General features: G+C 36.5%; 1 protein-coding gene across 2 annotated transcripts in view; it reads left to right on the plus strand.

Annotated features, from left to right (window-relative positions):
- The window catches only part of LOC117421452 (kelch-like protein 5), a 33,387-nt gene extending 20,441 nt beyond the window's left edge, over positions 1-12,946 (plus strand). The window contains exons 5-11 of one of the 2 annotated variants that reach the window (XM_034035913.3): positions 1,466-1,678; positions 8,619-8,805; positions 9,227-9,451; positions 9,847-10,009; positions 10,455-10,667; positions 11,096-11,267; positions 12,707-12,946. In XM_034035913.3, coding sequence (XP_033891804.3) covers positions 1,466-1,678; positions 8,619-8,805; positions 9,227-9,451; positions 9,847-10,009; positions 10,455-10,667; positions 11,096-11,267; positions 12,707-12,763 — 1,230 coding nt within the window. In that variant the 3' untranslated portion in view covers positions 12,764-12,946. Of the gene's footprint in view, positions 1-1,465; positions 1,679-8,618; positions 8,806-9,226; positions 9,452-9,846; positions 10,010-10,454; positions 10,744-11,095; positions 11,268-12,706 lie in introns of those variants that run through there. The other variant, XM_034035915.3, reaches the window with a different exon arrangement.
- Positions 12,947-18,173: the final 5,227 nt, after the last annotated feature.

Genomic DNA, 18,173 nt, shown 5'->3' on the forward strand with positions numbered 1-18,173 from the left:
ATAATAATAATAATGTCATCAACTGTAGCTAAGAATTCAAAGCCCAAAGCATGTAGATTGGTTTAGCTTGTTAATTAAGCAGGCTAACCAGCCACATTGTTTTGAAAAAGAAAACAAAAAAGATTCTGAGGAATGTATGCATTGTTGCAAGAATAGAAAGGCTCACTGCTTGAAAGAAATTATGGATCTAAAACAAACAATAAAAATATAGCCACTTGAGAAACAAGTTGGCGTTGCAGAAAACGGGTTTTCCTCACAGCCGAAGTGAGAGTGGTCCCTCCAGGTCAGCTTTGAAGCAAAGTATTTAAGCAGCCAAGTGAATCTGGAGCTTGGGCTTGCCTGCGCTTTTCAATCTTCAATGCTATCAAAACAGTATTTCAGACTCTCAATTCCTTAATCCTTTACTAAACAGAAAGACAAATACCACTTGAAATCTAAATCAGAGTTATGGTGTGTGTACTTTTCTCAAGTTATTTTTTTACAGACACACATGTAAACCTAATATTGACATTTACATTTTGGAATCACATGTAAGATCAAGGAAGATTTCAGGTGTTTAAAAAAGGGGCTTAGTGTGGCAATATATGGGTTTGGCTGTTAGGTGTTCAAAAGTATTCTCTGAATTTGTAATATGTTGTCTTTTCATAACAGATGAAGTTGTATCTGTTGTTTTCATCACAGGCCTTACAGTAATTTTGAACAGCTTGAAAATCTAAAGAAGTTGAGTTGTGTGGTGTCAGACCACGTCCTAGTAGACATGGAACACATCGCAAAAAACAAACTAACATCGTAAAAGCATAACTAACTGAAATAGACATTGCATGTAAAAACTTATATTACTACTATGGATAAATAGAGGCTTTCTGACTGTAGTGTTCCAAGACACATCTTTCACAAATCACCACATTAAAAAAAATATATAGGTGATGTGTAAATAACCACTGTGTATTATTCACATACTAAAAATAGCTTGAAGGCTTTTGTCAGTATCAGCACCCAGTTATGATTATACAAATAAGACAAATGTGTTGCTGTATTTTTTAGTTTTTGCAATTAGATATGAAGGGGCAAAATGAATACAGTTAACTCAAAACTGTACATGCTAAGAATGTCAAGGTACAAACAGGTGGTCATTATAATAGATACAGTATAAAGCACATACAGTAATTAGACAGGTGGTGCCCTGCTTGCTTTATCTTAGATTCAGCTTATTCATAAACTGTTTAAGTTTGTTATTCATGGCCTGTTATAATTGTTGTTGGGGTCTTTATCAACACCCAAGAAATATTTTCTGAATACCAACTTTATTAATTTGGCAAAACATAAAAATTACTGCCTTTGTGTACAGTACTTGTAATTATTAAAAAAAAATAATGTAGAAAATAGTTGACTTGTACTGTAAAAGGCGTATGTGCACCTCTTGCATGTCTTTGTCAAATAGTACTTTCACTCTCGCTTTCCACAGGAGAATTTCTTGGAAGTGATAAAAAACCAGGAGTTCCTCTTGCTGCCGGCCAGCGAGATTGTGAAATTGCTGGGATCTGACGATATGAACATTCCCAGTGAAGAGACCATTCTGAATGCCCTGCTGAGCTGGGTGCGGCACGAAATGGAAAGCAGGCAGGAAGAGCTCAGCAAACTCCTGCCTTTCATCAGACTACCCCTGTTGGCTCCACAGGTAAATTCAAATTGAAGATTTGCTTTTTAGTCCTCCTAAGAAGCAGTGAAGACTTAAATTATTATTAGTAGTATTGGTTTCTTTTGACCTAGTGTGTAGCACTAATTCTGAAAGAATTAAGATTAAAAGCAAATCATTTTTATTTTTCTTGAAGGAGACTAGTATTTAAAAACTATGCTAAATGTGCTTTTTTTAAATAAATACAGAGTACAGTCTGTGGATGGAAATAACTGTGGGTTAAAGAAGAGGGTAAACCGTTTAGTTTGGGCACAGATAAAGAAAAAATTCAATCTCTGCACTCTACAAAGTAGTCTAGCGTTAAAGGAAGTTATCTAAATGTAAATTATTGTGTTCATTTCCCACAATAACCCCTACACAGGCACATACTCACTCATACGTCTCTGAATGCTAAGTAAATAGCAAACACTCCATTTCATTTTGCAGCATAAGTTATGTGTAATGTGTTGTTCCTATAACTGAATAGATTTTTTATGATTTCATTGTCAAATTCTGATTGCCTCACAGGCAGCAAAATCATTTACTATGAGACAATGAGCTGGAAATGTTATTGGATACAAGCATAGAGAGCTGCGGTACTTCCAGAAATGAAAAGCATTTCTATGTGAAGCAAGCATTCAATAATTGGCTGATAAAGATCAGTAGGGAACATAATTTGTGCATGGTTTTTAGATATTACCATGCATTGACTTTAACCTTTTTTGAATTCTGGTTCTTGAGGTCTTTTCATCTCCCTGGATGGATTTGACTCTTATTTTATGACAAAAACGTACATACTGTAGGCGGAAATCGTGACAAAGAGTTTGAAGAAAGGGTGGACATTAACTGTTGTGGCTAGCAAATTGAGACCTGACAAGAATATCAGTGTTATATCTACATTCCAAACAGCGTAGCAACAGACTGACCCGGGTGTCCAGTTGATTATTGAGAATGTCAGTGACAAAGTAAAACAGTGTGACTGGATGAGAAGGACAGAAAAAAAGTATGAGAAGAGAGGACGGGAAATAAGGCAAAGTTACCAGGGTACTAAAATTGCTAATGGAGAATCTTTAAAGAAAACCTTAAGAGCAGTGTGTTACACATGGAAGCAGGAATTGTACAGTGTATCGGGTACTAAATCAAACCTTTATCAGAAGTTCAGTTCACAGAGAGGCAAGAAGGTGTCAAGGATAGGGGCAGTCCCCAAAGGAATAGTATTTTAGTATAGAATTTTACATTGTTGTACTCTGGCTTTAAAGTTTTTAAACAGAATCCATGTGAAGATATTGTGGTTTATGATCCTATCAGAATCAGCCCTTTTTCTTTCACAATGATTATACTGAAGTTGAAAGAACAGTCCTACAGAGCCACAAGGCACTGTTCAGACCAACAGGTCTTTTTTAGGTAATCCTTTGGTGTGGATTAAAATGTTAAATTGGATTACCCTGTGGTCTACATTGAGTAAGACGCTGACTGTCACAGAGCAAATTGATTTACTGGCAGCCCTGAAAGACTGTGAACATGTGGTTGGTAGTACACAGGTGTAGTTGATGCAATGCAATAATAACACACACAGACAGTTAAAGTTCAATAAAACAGCTCCTTTATGCGGCTGGGTTGCGTGTCAACAACACTTAACTAATAAGCACGGGTGCTACACAGCCAAATTCTTATGATATTGTGGCTCTTTTTATTCCACAGAGATTTCAAACACATATCTCTGCATTTGTGACATGCAAAGCTGAAGGCAGTGTGAACTTTCAATGTTGTCATTCTTCATGAGATATGATCACACTAACTACGCAAGGTGGGGTGCAATATACATAGCTGAAATGCATCAACTACCAGCTGCAGTGCTTGAAGAGTTTCAGCGAGGAAACTTTGTTGTAAAGAGATCTAATCAAAAGTTTAACCATGTTAACCTAGATCAGAATCAAGAGTGGTTAATGGCACTGGAAAGAAAGGAGGTGGAATTGTAGGCATCACAAGGACTTGCTCAGCTCTTAGCAGATGGGCTTTGCCTTCAACCTAAGAGCCCATATTGTAGCAGACATCAGGACAATGTTTCATGTTGGCTTGGAAGATCAACTTGTGCACACTGAGTCAGGAAAGGCAAGGAGACAACATGATAATGATGATGAGAATTCACTTGCAAGAACCTTTCAAAGGTTTAAAGTATTCTCTGCGGAGGAGCCTCCTCTTTCATTGCAAAGTATTGCAACTAAAGATCTGGCTACTGAAGCCATCCAAGATGCTCTGCTGAATGCAAAAACCTTAGGCCAAAAGCAGCTGGAAAGCTGAGTTGAGAAACGGCTTGTGACAAAAGAGGGGGAGCCTGGCCACATGCACTTTCATGATCCACTGCCAAAAAATAAAGCTCTAACTTTCTCCAACCTTTATGAAGTTGGTTATGAATTCAAAGGAATGTCCACAATCATCAAGGTGGACAGAAACATTCTCCAATGACTTATTACAGCATATGAAGCTGGCAGGACTGTTAATTTGCAGCACATCATGAAGCATGAGTTAATGCCTGTGGTTTTGGTGTTAGCACAGACTAATGGCAGTCTATGGACAGGGATGAAAGCAGTACTGGCAGATGCGCTGACCGCTGATGTTCACTGTCCACCATCAGTGACCCGTGCAGGCATTAACTGTCTTGTGATGGATGCACAGGCTTTGATGCAAGCCACTGGAAAGCCACCTGGAGCTAAGACATTTGGAGACCTGGCCGATATATTCATACAAACCATTCTTAGGATGGGCACAGACTTCCACAGAATTGATGTGGTCTTTGATAGATACTACACAGAATTGACTAAGTGTGGAACAAGGCAAAAGCGATCCAGAGGTACAAGACCCATCAGGAGCGTGGTGGAAGGTAGGGATGTGCCTCTCCCAAGTAATTGGAAGGATTTCATTGCACTACCTGAAAAAAAAGTTTTTATCAGAGCAGCTCATTGCACAAGCACCACATGACAAAATGCTAATTCTGGCTTGTGGCTTTGAAGATGAAGCTGAAATGTGGTCCTCAGCAGAAATGGTTGACACCAGTCAGCTAAGTGCTCATCAGGATGAAGCAGACTAGAATTATTTTACACGGTGTCCACAGTGATACAGTCACTGTGTGCTTATTTGTTTCCTGGCTCACTTTAAGAAAATGACATGTACACAGCTTTGGATGAAAGCTGGCACATCAAAGAAACCCAAGTACTTTCCTATTCATGATATTTGTGAAAAATTACAATTTACACCCGCTGCTTCCATTTCATGCACTGACTGGTTGTGATACAACGTCTTACATTGCTGGTCACAGCCAGAAGACAGGACTGAAGGTGTTTAAGAAGCACCATCACCTTCTGATGCACCTTGGTGAAAATGACCTTACCCCAGAAAAGGTGAAGAGTGCAGAGGAGTTTATTTGTAAATTATATGGCCTGTCAGAGATCCACAGCATGGACAAAGCACGTGCTATTTTGTTTACATGCTTGAGGTCATCACAAGCTCTATCCCCAACAAGGGTTACACATACAGGGGTCTCATTATCAGGCCTTAGTTTGGAGACAGTCTCACCGCTTAAATCCAGTGCTTCCTTCCCCAACTGCCATGGGATGGAAAAATGAAGAAGGATATGTGTTGCCTCAGCTTATGTCACTGCCACCCGTACCAGATTGCATTGAGGCAATAGTCTGTCACTGCAGAACTGGATGCAGGAGTCAGAGATGCAAGTGCAGGACAGCACAGCTTGTCTGCTCTTCCGCTTGCAAATGTAGAGCTTGAACAAGGCTGTGTACCTGACAATTAATAGTAAGTTATAGAAGTGCTGTCAAATAGTTGTTTGAAGATGTGTCATGTCAGATTTTACTATAAGTTCTGAGAGTTGTGCAATTTTGGTTTAAAATTATGCGAGCTATGTAGTGTCTTTTATGGTTATACACTACAATAAAATATCTCTTTTACCCCTTGAAGGACTAAATAAATGTATACATGTAACAATAAAGTTGTGCACAACATTTTGACATCATTCAAACATGTTAATACATCTTATTTACTTAGCTTGTACAAAACAAAGATATATTGAAAAAAAATACTGTTATTTTGTCTGCTTTGCAGAGGCATTAATAATCTATGTACAGCTTGGTAACAATCATATTTGGATTCAACACACCTAAATTGTTTTAGAAAGACTTTTTTTTACCAACTTTTAACAAGAAATGCCTCCTGAAGTTGTATTTTCTGAAAACCTGACTAGTTTATAGTGAATTATGTGGCCATTTAAGGTAAAGGGTATTGTTGCCTTTTTTATAAGTACTGTAGTTTCTGAAGGATATGGTTTCTACACATAAAAATCTTACCATAGATGAATTCAAATGTCAGGTATAAATTATGTGTGCAACTAAGTAGTGTAATCATAATCATAATCAGCCATCATATATTCTGAGTGGGATTTAGAGAACAGCGAATCAACTTTTGCATGAGAACTGGCAAAGATTTATAGTAATTGAAAGCATATACCTTAATAGATAATACCATAAGAACATAAGAAAGGTTACAGAAGAGAGGAGATCATTTGATGCATCTTGCTTGTTTGGTTGTTAGTAGCGTATTGATCCCAGAATCTCATCAAGCAGCTTCTTGAAGGATCCCAGGGTGTCAGCTTCAACAACATTACTGGGGAATTGATTCCAGACCCTCACAATTCTCTGTGTAAAAAAGTGCCTCCTATTTTCTGTTCTGAGTGCCTCTTTATCTAATCTCCATTTGTGACCCCTGGTCCTTGTTTCTTTTTTCAGGTCGAAAAAGTCCCCTGGGTCGACAATGTCAATACCTTTTAGAATTTCAAATGCTTAAATCGGATCGCCTGGTATTTTAAACCAGGAATAATTCTAGTCGCTCTTCTTTGCACTCTTTCTAGAGTAGCAATATCCTTTTTGTAGCGAGATGACCAGAACTGAATACAATATTCTAGATGAGGTCTTACTAATGCATTCTAAAGTTACTTAACATTACTTTCCTTGATTTAAATTCAACACTTTTCACTATATATCCAAGCATTTTGTTGGCCTTTTTATAGCTTCCCCACATTGTGTAGATGAAGACATTGCTGAGTCAACATAAACTTCTAGAACTTTTTCATAGATTCCTTCTTCAATTTCAGTTGTAGTTTTTTTTTACTGCCAAAAATAATTTTACTAACTACAACAAATAGGCCAGCCTTTCTGTCCTTAACTAGAATGTTGTATTTAATATATATATATATATATATATATATATATATATATATATATGTGTGTGTGTGTGTGTGTGTGTGTGTGTGTGTGTGTTTGTGTGTGTGTGTGACAGATAAAGTACAAATATAATATTATATGTACGATCATAAATGACAACAAATTACCACAAGCACTGCTCACTTGAATAATGCTATTAACTCAGCACCCAACTCTAGCATACATTTCCAGACAAAAGCTATACTATGACATTACAAATCCTTTTTATATAGGCTTCAATGTAAATTACTGTACATTTGTATAGCTTTTTATACCATATATATATATATATATATATATATATATATATATATATATATATATATATATATATATATATATACTGAGCATCAAAAGAAACGTATTACTTAAACTCTGTTTTAGAGTAGGTGCAGTGACTTTGTATTGTGCTGATTAACAACTGACATCACAAAGATGCTGCAAAATGATCTGTCGATCTTGGGCAGGTGTTGTGACTCTTGGTCTCCCAGTTCGTGGCCTGTCATTGACAGAGGGGCAGTATACAAGCAAAAACTGAAACGCGTGACAACAGATCTCCCGCGCTTTTTTGGTCATGACAGTTCTGCTTCCACGTTTACATGAGAGTTTATTTTAGAGAGAGAATTTAGTCGTCCAAATGCAAATTACCTCATTAGTAATAAAACATTGGGAGTGTTTATTTAAATATCACCAAACGCGCTTAAAAGAGATGCTGCGTGATAAAGGATATCGTTCAAATAATGCATAGGGGTTTACATGAGGCTTTACGCGCTAGGCAGAGATGAAGAGAAGGTTACCCCCATCTAAAAACGGTTCATGCTGCCAAGAAGAAGAAAACAATAATAATAGTTATTACTATTATTGTTTAGAATTAGTTGTTCTATAAATGGTAGAAGTAGCATGTGTACAAAAACCGACAGCACTCACCAAATCCCATTACTGCTTTTCTTATGCTTCTTAGGCTACTGATGTCCTTTCACACACCCATATATTAGCCAACTGCGTAACTGTTAATGTGCTAAACAGAAGTATTATGCGTTCAATAATCACAAATATACGTGAATGTGGAACAAATATATTAAAAACAACTCATGATGTGTTGGTTTCAATCACAGGTACTTGGTTGAAATATTAAAATTAATTATGCAGAAAATGTGGAAACTTACACAAACGCTGTTAATATAATAAATACATAATTTGTGTGTATTTGCTAATTAGTTATAAGGGTATATAAAATCATAGGCCTACTTACAACGTAGTTGCGACAAAAATGGATGGATGGAGAAGACACAGACAAACACTGGCTAGATTAAGTCTTGTATGGGAAGAATTCCTTCAGTCCCGTGCAGTGGGTTTGCAGGAAAGGAATCGTGCATCTATTGCTTTCTTATCTAGAGCTTTCTTTCCAGCAGACATCCTCATCCACTTCTTCCCTATGTACAGACCTCTATTTGTGCATCGGCAGGAAAGACTAATGCGGGCGCATCATATATATATATACACTGTTAAATATAATGGGAATTATAGTAATCCTTTTAATTTGGATTATTTTATTGTCTTCATGTCAAAGAATTTGATCATGGTGCTCTTCATTTGTCATCCCGATTGTTTGATGATAAAAAAAAAAAACATTGATAAAGCATGTGTGGGAGATGAATGCATTTTTTCTGTGTTAGTTTCTGGCAGACATGGAGAACAACAGCCTATTCAGGGATGACATTGAGTGTCATAAACTCATCATGGAGGCCATGAAATACCATCTGCTACCAGAGCGCAGGCCCATGCTGCAGAGCCTCAGGACTAAGCCCAGGAAATCTACCGTGGGGGTGATGTTTGCAGTTGGAGGCGTGGATGCAACTAAAGGTAGCCAATCTTTATTTCATAAAACCAATGGTACCACAGCTCACAATGCTGCATGAATAAAAAGATTGCTTCTCATTGTATTTACTTTGAATATCATCTATAAGGCAAATATTTCTTTAAGGCAAATAAAGTGAGGTGGAAATGTTATAGTTAAAGAGCCTTCCTTTTTCCATTATGAATAGTGTAAAAAAAAAAAAAAGTTTTTACATTTTGAAGAGGGTTGATTTTATCTAATTAAAACCCTAAGTAGTGCAAAAACTTGGGTTTTCCTCGGTTTTGTTTTGGAAGAGTTATGCTATTTTTTTCTGGACACCTGAACTGACATTGAATGTTACAGTAACAGAATGAATGCATGGATCAGAAATGAGACAGGATTTTAATTTTGCTACTGAGTAGTTATGTGTCCCTGATACACTTGTAGGTGCTACAAGTATTGAAAAGTACGACCTTCGCACTAATACGTGGACTCATGCGGCAAACATGAACGGGCGGCGGCTGCAGTTTGGAGTGGCAGTGTTGGAAGAAAAGCTGTATGTTGTTGGTGGGCGAGATGGACTGAAAACACTCAACACAGTGGCGTGCTACAATCCAAAGACCAAAACTTGGAGTGTGATGCCACCTATGTCGACACACAGACATGGACTTGGTATGCGAGATGTACATTATTAAGTAGTAAGATAACGCAAGATATTGCTCCTAATCAGGTTATGATATAGCAAATACGACTAATGGACTGATAAATTCTAGTGCAGTAATTTTCATTGAAGCCTATAAAAACTGAATTGTAATGGTATAGCATAGATTATTTCTACCTTTTATGTCTGGAAATGTATGCTAGTTTGTAATAGCATTATTCTGAGCTTGTGGTGTGATTGGTATGTGATCTAGGATCGTATATAGATTAGATGTACATTAGATTTTAATTAAGGTTTGCATATCATTCTGTTTATTTTTGTAATTACTTTCAGTTGATATTTAGCTATTTTTATTACAAAAGACCAGCCCATTGTGTCCATTAGGTTAGCAGTGTTTCATTTTCAGGTGTGGCTGTATTGGGGGCTCCCATGTATGCTGTAGGAGGGCATGATGGCTGGAGTTACCTGAACACAGTGGAGAGGTGGGACCCACAGGCTCGCCAGTGGAGTTTTGTGGCCAGCATGTCTACACCAAGAAGTACTGTTGGGGTGGCCGTGCTTAATGGAAAGTAAGTTATAATGAAGGGGATAAGTTTATACCATTGTTCAGGTGAAAGACAAGGAGTTTCTTTGTTCACACGCACAGCTCTTTATTTGGCTGTCAAGGTTTTGATAGAAAAGAGTTGCATTTGAGAACGTTTTTTTATAAAATTTTTCATGTAGCAATTTCCTTTTTCCACCAAACAGTACAACAACCTTGACTATAAAACAAATTCAATTGTTTTGATGCTTCTTTTCAGAAAATTTAAATTGATCCCAAAGCAAATTATTTAGTAGTGGTTTTTGTATTTAATTTTAGTGATCCCAAGAGTAAGGAAAACTATATCAGTGTATCTATATCAAGTAGAAATGTTAAAAACAGCTCATACAGAACTTCATTTTAATTAATGGAAAAGAATATGAGCTGTGAATGGCAAATCCTCAATTAAGATGCCAAACCTCTTTTTATTTTAGGGTGTACGCTGTTGGTGGTCGCGATGGGAGCTCTTGTCTCAAGACTGTGGAGTGTTTTGATCCCCACACAAACAAATGGATCCCCTGTGCACAGATGGTAAATAGGAGAGGGGGCGTAGGAGTAGCCACCTGGAATGGATTTCTTTATGCTATTGGTGGTCATGATGCACCAGCTTCCAGCTTGACATCAAGGCTTTCTGACTGTGTGGAGAGGTACGGTAGTATCTATGACCAGTCATTCAGTAACTTGCACCTGATGAATTCAGACTCCAATTACTTGTTCTTAATGGTAAGGAATTTGAATCCGCTGTTTAAAAATTCTATTTAATTGGATAAATATTCTGCTTTTAATTATCTAGAAGTGTTGCCATTTATGCTTGAATACATTTGTGTCCAAAAATTATCTGACCAAAAAGTGGCAAGGTGGAATAAAGGGATTAGTCATCTAACAATGTGATATCTACAATGTGAAATGTGGAAATCATACCTACTTTGATCCTAATGTAAATTCTCTGCTCAGTGGTTAATCTTTTCTGTGTAATAATAATAATAATAATAATAATAATAATAATAATAATAATAATAATAATAATAATAATAGTATTGAAGTAAACATTTCTTTTGCTTTTATTCTTTTACAGATATGACCCCAAAACTGACATGTGGACAGCAGTAGCCCCTATGAGCATCAGCAGAGATGCAGTGGGAGTGTGTCTGTTGGGTGATCGACTGTACGCCGTTGGTGGATATGATCGACAAGTATATCTAAATACTGTTGAAGCCTATGATCCTCAGACCAATGAGTGGACACAGGTTGGACCCTAGTTTTTATTCTCAGTTTCTCCAAAGTCTTTCCAGTTGAAATGGACAGTACTGTATGTCCATGATGCCACTTTGTTGGATTTAGCTGGAAATGCCATGGTAGTTAAGTGAAGAGTGGATGGAAAGATTAAATCGTAACAATTCAGGGTGTTATGGGTGAGTTATGGGTGTGTAAACTGTTGTACATTTTAGATGAATATAGCAGTACTGCAAATAAAAAGGTGCTGTTGTCCTTACAGAAGTTTTCAAAAAGTACAAAATAAAATATTAAAAGCGCATGCAGTTACATTCTAAAACTGCATTAAATACAAAAAATTGTTTTATTTATCAGGTATTGTTTTTTGGTTTATTTGGTACTTTTTTTAAAAGCCGCAAAATGGAATACAACACCATAATTTAAATTGAACTGATATAAACTGGCTTAATCTTTAACTGAAAAGTAGCGAAGTTCATGGTTCTAATGCTAGTGAAAATAAGGCAGATTAATTTTACCTAAAACATGCTATTGGTAAATCTCTTATTGAACATTTTTACATGCAACCTCTTAAATAAATAAATATGTTCTATTATAAATCAATGTAAATATTCAGTAATACTTATCAATGATCCTAGAAGTCATTTTTAATTTGTACCTGTGACAAGGCAGCTGAGGGTTGACATCCCCTGACCAGACAGCTGATAGAAACAACACACAGGCAGGTACTCGGGTGAAAGGCGCGTTCCTACGCCATTTTTATTAACAAAAATAAATACAGAGAGCAAAATAAAAGATCTAACAAAAACTGTACTGGTTTGCCCAGCACGAGTAGCAATTGCTTACTGTTCTTTTTACTTTTAGTTTTGTTTTTTATTTCTATTTTCTCCGCTTGCTCTCATTCTCTCCCCTTAAACACTCCCCTGAACACGAAAGCTGCAGGGTTTTTATACATCTCCAGATTCTGCATGAGTTTAGTGGATGGGCTTTTAACCCCACCCACGCTGCCACACAGTAACAAACAAAACACTTTGTCTTTTTAAACACAAAACCATACCTTTTTAAATCATATTAATACATTGTGTTTTTAGCTAAACACAAAATAAATCATAACACATTCACTCTTTCAACAATAAACAATACATTTCCTTTTAAATAATAAACACATTAAATTTAAATCACCAGGACTTTGTCCTGCCCCCTATTCACACGCAGGGCTTTTTGATTTAGAATATACCTTCTCACTGGAGCTAATGACTGCAGTCTAATATTGGTTCAATAAAACAATGACTTAGCTGTACTATTCTGAAATAATGTACTTAATTTGTTTGTGCAATGGCATTGGGTTCACTGGACCATAACCCGGTTTTACTAATGAGAGTGAAATACTATTTAATGTTGTACAATATAGTGTCAATACAGTTTCATTTATCGATATCAATGTGTTCTTTTGCAGGTTGCACCGTTGTGCCAGGGAAGGGCTGGAGCCTGTGTTGTTGCAGTAAAAATATAAGCTGTGCAATATATTTTTGTTATTTAATGTCCTATTGGCTGTATTTAACTTCAGTTCCCCAAAAAACTAAGACATTTTCAGAAAGAAAAGATGTTAATAAGAACATCCAGCGTATTACCAAGGAATGCATTTTAAATGTGATATTTATTTGAACCATTGAACATAAATAATATGTAATTACTGTACTGTATGTTATCCTTCATAAGTGTCATATGAAAAAAAAAAAAAAAAAAAATATATATATATATATATATATATATATATATATATATATATATATTATATTTGTACAGTATCGTAACTATTAAGTTAGAAATCCTGTACAGCTTAAAAGCTCAAGATAGTTCAAATTTATGGCATGGTTATTTTGTTCGTTGATGGACACAATGCAAGATTTGGTTTACAAAGCTATAGAGTGATCAATGCTCTTGGTGCACAGTGAATGTAGAATATGATGGAGAGTTTTAATTTATTCAGATCTCTAATGCTTAGCCACCAGTTACTTAGCTGTTTTAAGTTGCCCATAAAGGAAGTAAGCTGCCACTGGCTGTTACTGTATCATATTAAAGTACTACCAGCTAAAAGTAATTTTTTTCAGCAATAGAAAAAAAAAACGATCAATTATGTTTCTGTTGACAGGATTCAAATTACTTTTTGAACTGGTTGAAACATTTACATTTTCATGAGGCTGGCTTTAATATAAATGTGATAGATGTGCAAAGGATTTCATTTTAGCGGCACTGGAAGTGATGTACTGTATCTTACTGATCTGAAGTGCACATCAAATTGCAATCAATACATGGCCCAAGGAAAATGAGGTCACGTTCTCTCTATACTTTCTAAGTAACATTGGTGTGAAGGCATTTTATTTTGTTTGCACTTTTTGTTTAATGGCACAAAAATGTTGGTTGAACCAAAATATTGTTATAATTGTTATATTACTGTTAAGAACTTTTGATAAAATAATTCATGATGTGTCTTAAAAGAGGATTTACCAAGCAGATGTACAGTAGAGGGTCTAAAAAATATAGCAAATATAGTAGCTGTCTATATAGTTTTTTTCTGTTTGTATTTCTGTTTTCCATTGTTCTTGTGTGTATCTTTGACTGGTAACTTCAATTCTGAATTACATTATAACATTTAAGCACTGAATTACAACACACATTTCATAGTTACCTTAAACGGTATTATATTATATTTGACCAAATGATTACATATATTGTGAATGAAGATGTTCTGGTGATCTTTCTGTACAGTGTATACATAGACACACTGTCTTACTCTCAAGTAATGCTTCTCCTTACTCAAAGCAAAGCATATGTAGTGATACATTATATAGTTAAAGTTCCTTGTACTAAAACAATATAAACAGCAGTAACAAGAATACAATAACATTGCACAGTGCCATAGAGTATAAGCTGAGCTTACTCTGAAATACATAAATAAATAAAAAAACATGCACTCAAAAGTAAAGGTAATATATTGTTATATTTGAAGTACTGTACACGTGGTGTATTTCTGTCTTTAAAATATATTTACTGTAATTTTAAAGATTGCGTCCTTTTGTATGGAGTCATATGTACAACCTCATGAAGTGGCATTTTACATTTTAAATATTGCTTTGTGCCTTGATCTTTGTGCTGATGTTGATTTTAAATGTACATGTATTCTGTTTTTTTCCTCCTGTATTTGCATTTGTTTGTTTCCCAAAGAGGATAAAATAATATTTTCCATTCAGTGTATTTATTCATGGAATGTTAAGCACAATATCAAAATAAATCACACTCAGGCAAGACAGGTCATTTTATATTGGTTATTTTAGATGAGAGGGTAGAATATAACTGAGTGTAGTAAGTTAACATTAAGGAAAAGCAAATTTGCAGAGGTGAAAACAGGATTTTATACCTGTAAGAAGGTGTAGGAAAAATAACTCAACTAAACACAATGGACCAGTTGACAAATAATTTTTATATGACTTATTTCCTTATGTCACTGAAGCTATATAACTATGTTATAGCTGGTTTCCCATTTCTAAAGTTAATCAGTGCTGATAGGAACACAGTCAGTAGGTTTGCCAATATTGAATGGTGCTGAAACTGGGTGGTGCAGTGGTCTGAAATTGTTTTTAAACAGGAAGATACATCAATGTTATTGATATCTTATTTCCATGCCTTATCCTGGAAAGAAAAGGTGTTAAAACCAATCCTCGCCCAGGACAACTGGAAGCTGCTAGAGACTGGAAAATGCTGGCAGATGTTGGTCAACGGCTTATTTTTCCACCTGAGATTGCCACCACTAACCTTCGACCAGATATTGTCTTGTGGTCTGGATCAGCACGCCTTGTTCACCTGGTAGAGTTAACAGTGCCATGGGAGGATGCTGTAGATGAGGCGTATGAGAGAAAGAAACTTTGGTATGCTCAACTAGCCACTGAAGCGGAACAGCGAGGATGGAGAGTCCGGGTTTACCCAATGGAGGTGGGTTGTCAAGGATTTGTGGCACACTCTACAACCCGGTTTCTCAGAGACGTCGGATTCAGTGGCCAAGAGTTGCGTCGCACAGTGAAGAACTTATCTGAAGCAGCAGAGAGAAGCAGCAACTGGCTGTGGTTGAGATGGAAAGATTCTGACTGGGGATCTCAAGCACAATAGAAAGAAAGAAACGCTGATGTACGGGTAAGTAAGCTGGGCTGAGTTGAGTGGGGGACAGAGGGGGGTGATGCTGGGACGCCAGAATCATCGTCGAGCCCTCTTGAGGTGTCGTGGGCTAGTCGACGAAACACCGAGGATGGAAGGTGCCCACTTGAAGACCCAGAGATGTACCCTTCTTAGCTCAATCCAGACGGTTGTCATGCTGATGCGCTGGGGAGACCGCACTGTGGTTGATCCCCGGAGCCAGCATCACAGCCGTTGTGTGTGCTGATGCTCTAGACAGGCAATAAGATGATCCCTGGAGCCAGCATTACACTTCAGCCATCAACACCAGACAGAAGGATATCTACATCATCATATGGAAGAAAGCGCAAAAGGATGGAGACACAAATGGATCACATTAGTTTACTGTAAAGCTACGTCTTAGTTGGTGCTTATCTTGGCGAGAGCCGAGTTCAAATCAGCATGAAGTTTTAACATCTACTCTCGTGTAATGGAAATCTGGGAGATGTGCGCATTGTAGCCTGAGGCAGCTTTCAAATGACGAGTACATACATACACCTGGATAATTCTCAAGTGACATTCTATATGAAGAAATACAACAAATAAGAGAGTCGGAGAGTCTCTGGGATCGTTAAAATGAACAAACAACAGATTTACCAGAGGTCTGCACTGAGTAGGACTTACCATCGTTTTGTTAGTCACTGCTGAAGACCCCCTGGGTTAAAGTTGCATCAAGTAACATTAGCTTTTTTTACCTTTTTTTTTTTTTAGCTAGAGACAGATGTCTACAGCAACACAGGCAACTAGAACTGAAAAGCAGCTCTTAGACTCAGGTTCATGAACCTTAACACAGATTATATCAAAAAGAAGATAAAAAAAAAATCAATAAGCACCACTTAGAATGATAGCAGACTTTCATAAAGAAAATGTAAGGAGACTGTAAAAACAAACTTTGAAAATGTAATTTAAAGCTACTTGCTTTGGTTATTTGCCTAGTCTTTCATCTGACAAGGCCTCTTGTTGTCAGGTAAAATAATGGCTCTGGATTTACAAACACATTTTCAATTCATCAGCAGAAAAGTTACTGTTGTTTTCTTTTCGACTGGATTATGTTTATTTGTGTAGAAAGCAGTGTAAATGTCACACTTTTTTCTTTTTATCTTCAAATAGCCCATTTTGGTTTAGAAGTGATGGGAATATTGACCAGTACAAGTTATTTGCCAAACTGAGACCTACCTCTCACTACTAACCAATACAGCAACGTCACAACAACAGATTCAGCTGCCTAATCCCACGGTCGTAAAGTATGAAAATAAAGGGAATTGGTAACTGAATGTTCTGTAGTGACAACCCTGTATATAATTTTCTTCAGTTGCCTGAACTGTCAAACAAGATGTGGGGAGTAGGCTAGTCTACAACTTAAAAGGAGTTACAGAAACAAGTGTGACATTTGTACTGCTGTTTTATGTGAATTACTTAAAAACCGTTTTACACTTATTTATACAGTAAGTTCTTGATTTTTTTTGGTGTCACATTAAAAAAAAATACATTCCCACTGTCCATGTTTGTTGCATGTGTCTTATTTGTATTTTTTTTTATCTTCATTGCATAATGTTCAAAACTTTACATTGTAATAAAATAAATTAACTATTACAAATGTGTGATGAATGTTTTGGGTTTTTTTCAGAGGGTTTTAAATGTATACTGGTGTTCGACCTCTAATTAAGATCTCTAATCTGTACATGACACCAAAAAAACCTTGAAAACAAATACATCCTATATTTTAGTCTAATTATAATCAGTTGTGTAAGTGGTGATGACCCAGCCCTGACAGTCCCCTCTGTGTTATTACCAAAATTGATATTTGCAAAATAATTCATTCATTGCATTCCAGATACAAGCTGAGAACAAAAATGGGAAGGCTGCAAATAGAATATCTCCCTTTGACGGCTTAAACATTGTTAATATAATTTACTCTGTCTATTTGTTTTGTTTTGGAGCTTCTTACTGCACATTATTCATGCTATGGTCATTAAAGCCACATCCATTTACGCAGGTCTCTGTCTCAGGAACTAAAACAGAATGATATTGTTAGACTCTTTATTATTTCTAGGTTAAATTCAAATGTATTATTTCCATGCTTTCAAAAAAAAAAAAAAAAACTTGATGTCATCATACAAAATCCTCTTAAGGAAACTAGCTGCATTAAAATTAATCTTCTGTGTTCACATACAAGTGCAACTGTATAAATATATAATTTGATACCACTCAAAAGTTTGACTAGATATTTTTTTATTATTATTTATTGTGACATACTGCTTATCATTTAAAAACACTGTTTACAAAATGCTAATCACAAATAATGAAATATTTTAAGATAGAAGTTAACTTTGATCAATTTTTTTCCAAGTTCTCTATAGACATAGACCAGGTTCGTAGCCAAATGAATAAGCTCTGTATGATTATTCTCTTGTTAGAGCCATTGCAGTGCCCCACTGCTTCAACGCCCTCCCCCCAGGGTGAAGGCAGCTGCACATTGGTTTGAGCTGGCTTATGAAGACAACTTGTCCCTCGCTGCCTCTGCGTTCCCTCTTTGACAGGGTCCCCCTGGACTTTTTGCAGGAGGTGGTCCTCATGGGGCCACCCAGCAACCTGCTGTCTCTTGAGTGATTGACAACCTTTATGGGGTGCACGATGCAGAGAAATTGGGCCTTGTCCACTTCTCGCCTGTTGAGGCTTCCATTGCCTCGCTGGTA

Source organism: Acipenser ruthenus, chromosome 1, assembly GCF_902713425.1.
Source record: "Acipenser ruthenus chromosome 1, fAciRut3.2 maternal haplotype, whole genome shotgun sequence".
Taxonomy (NCBI): domain Eukaryota; kingdom Metazoa; phylum Chordata; class Actinopteri; order Acipenseriformes; family Acipenseridae; genus Acipenser; species Acipenser ruthenus.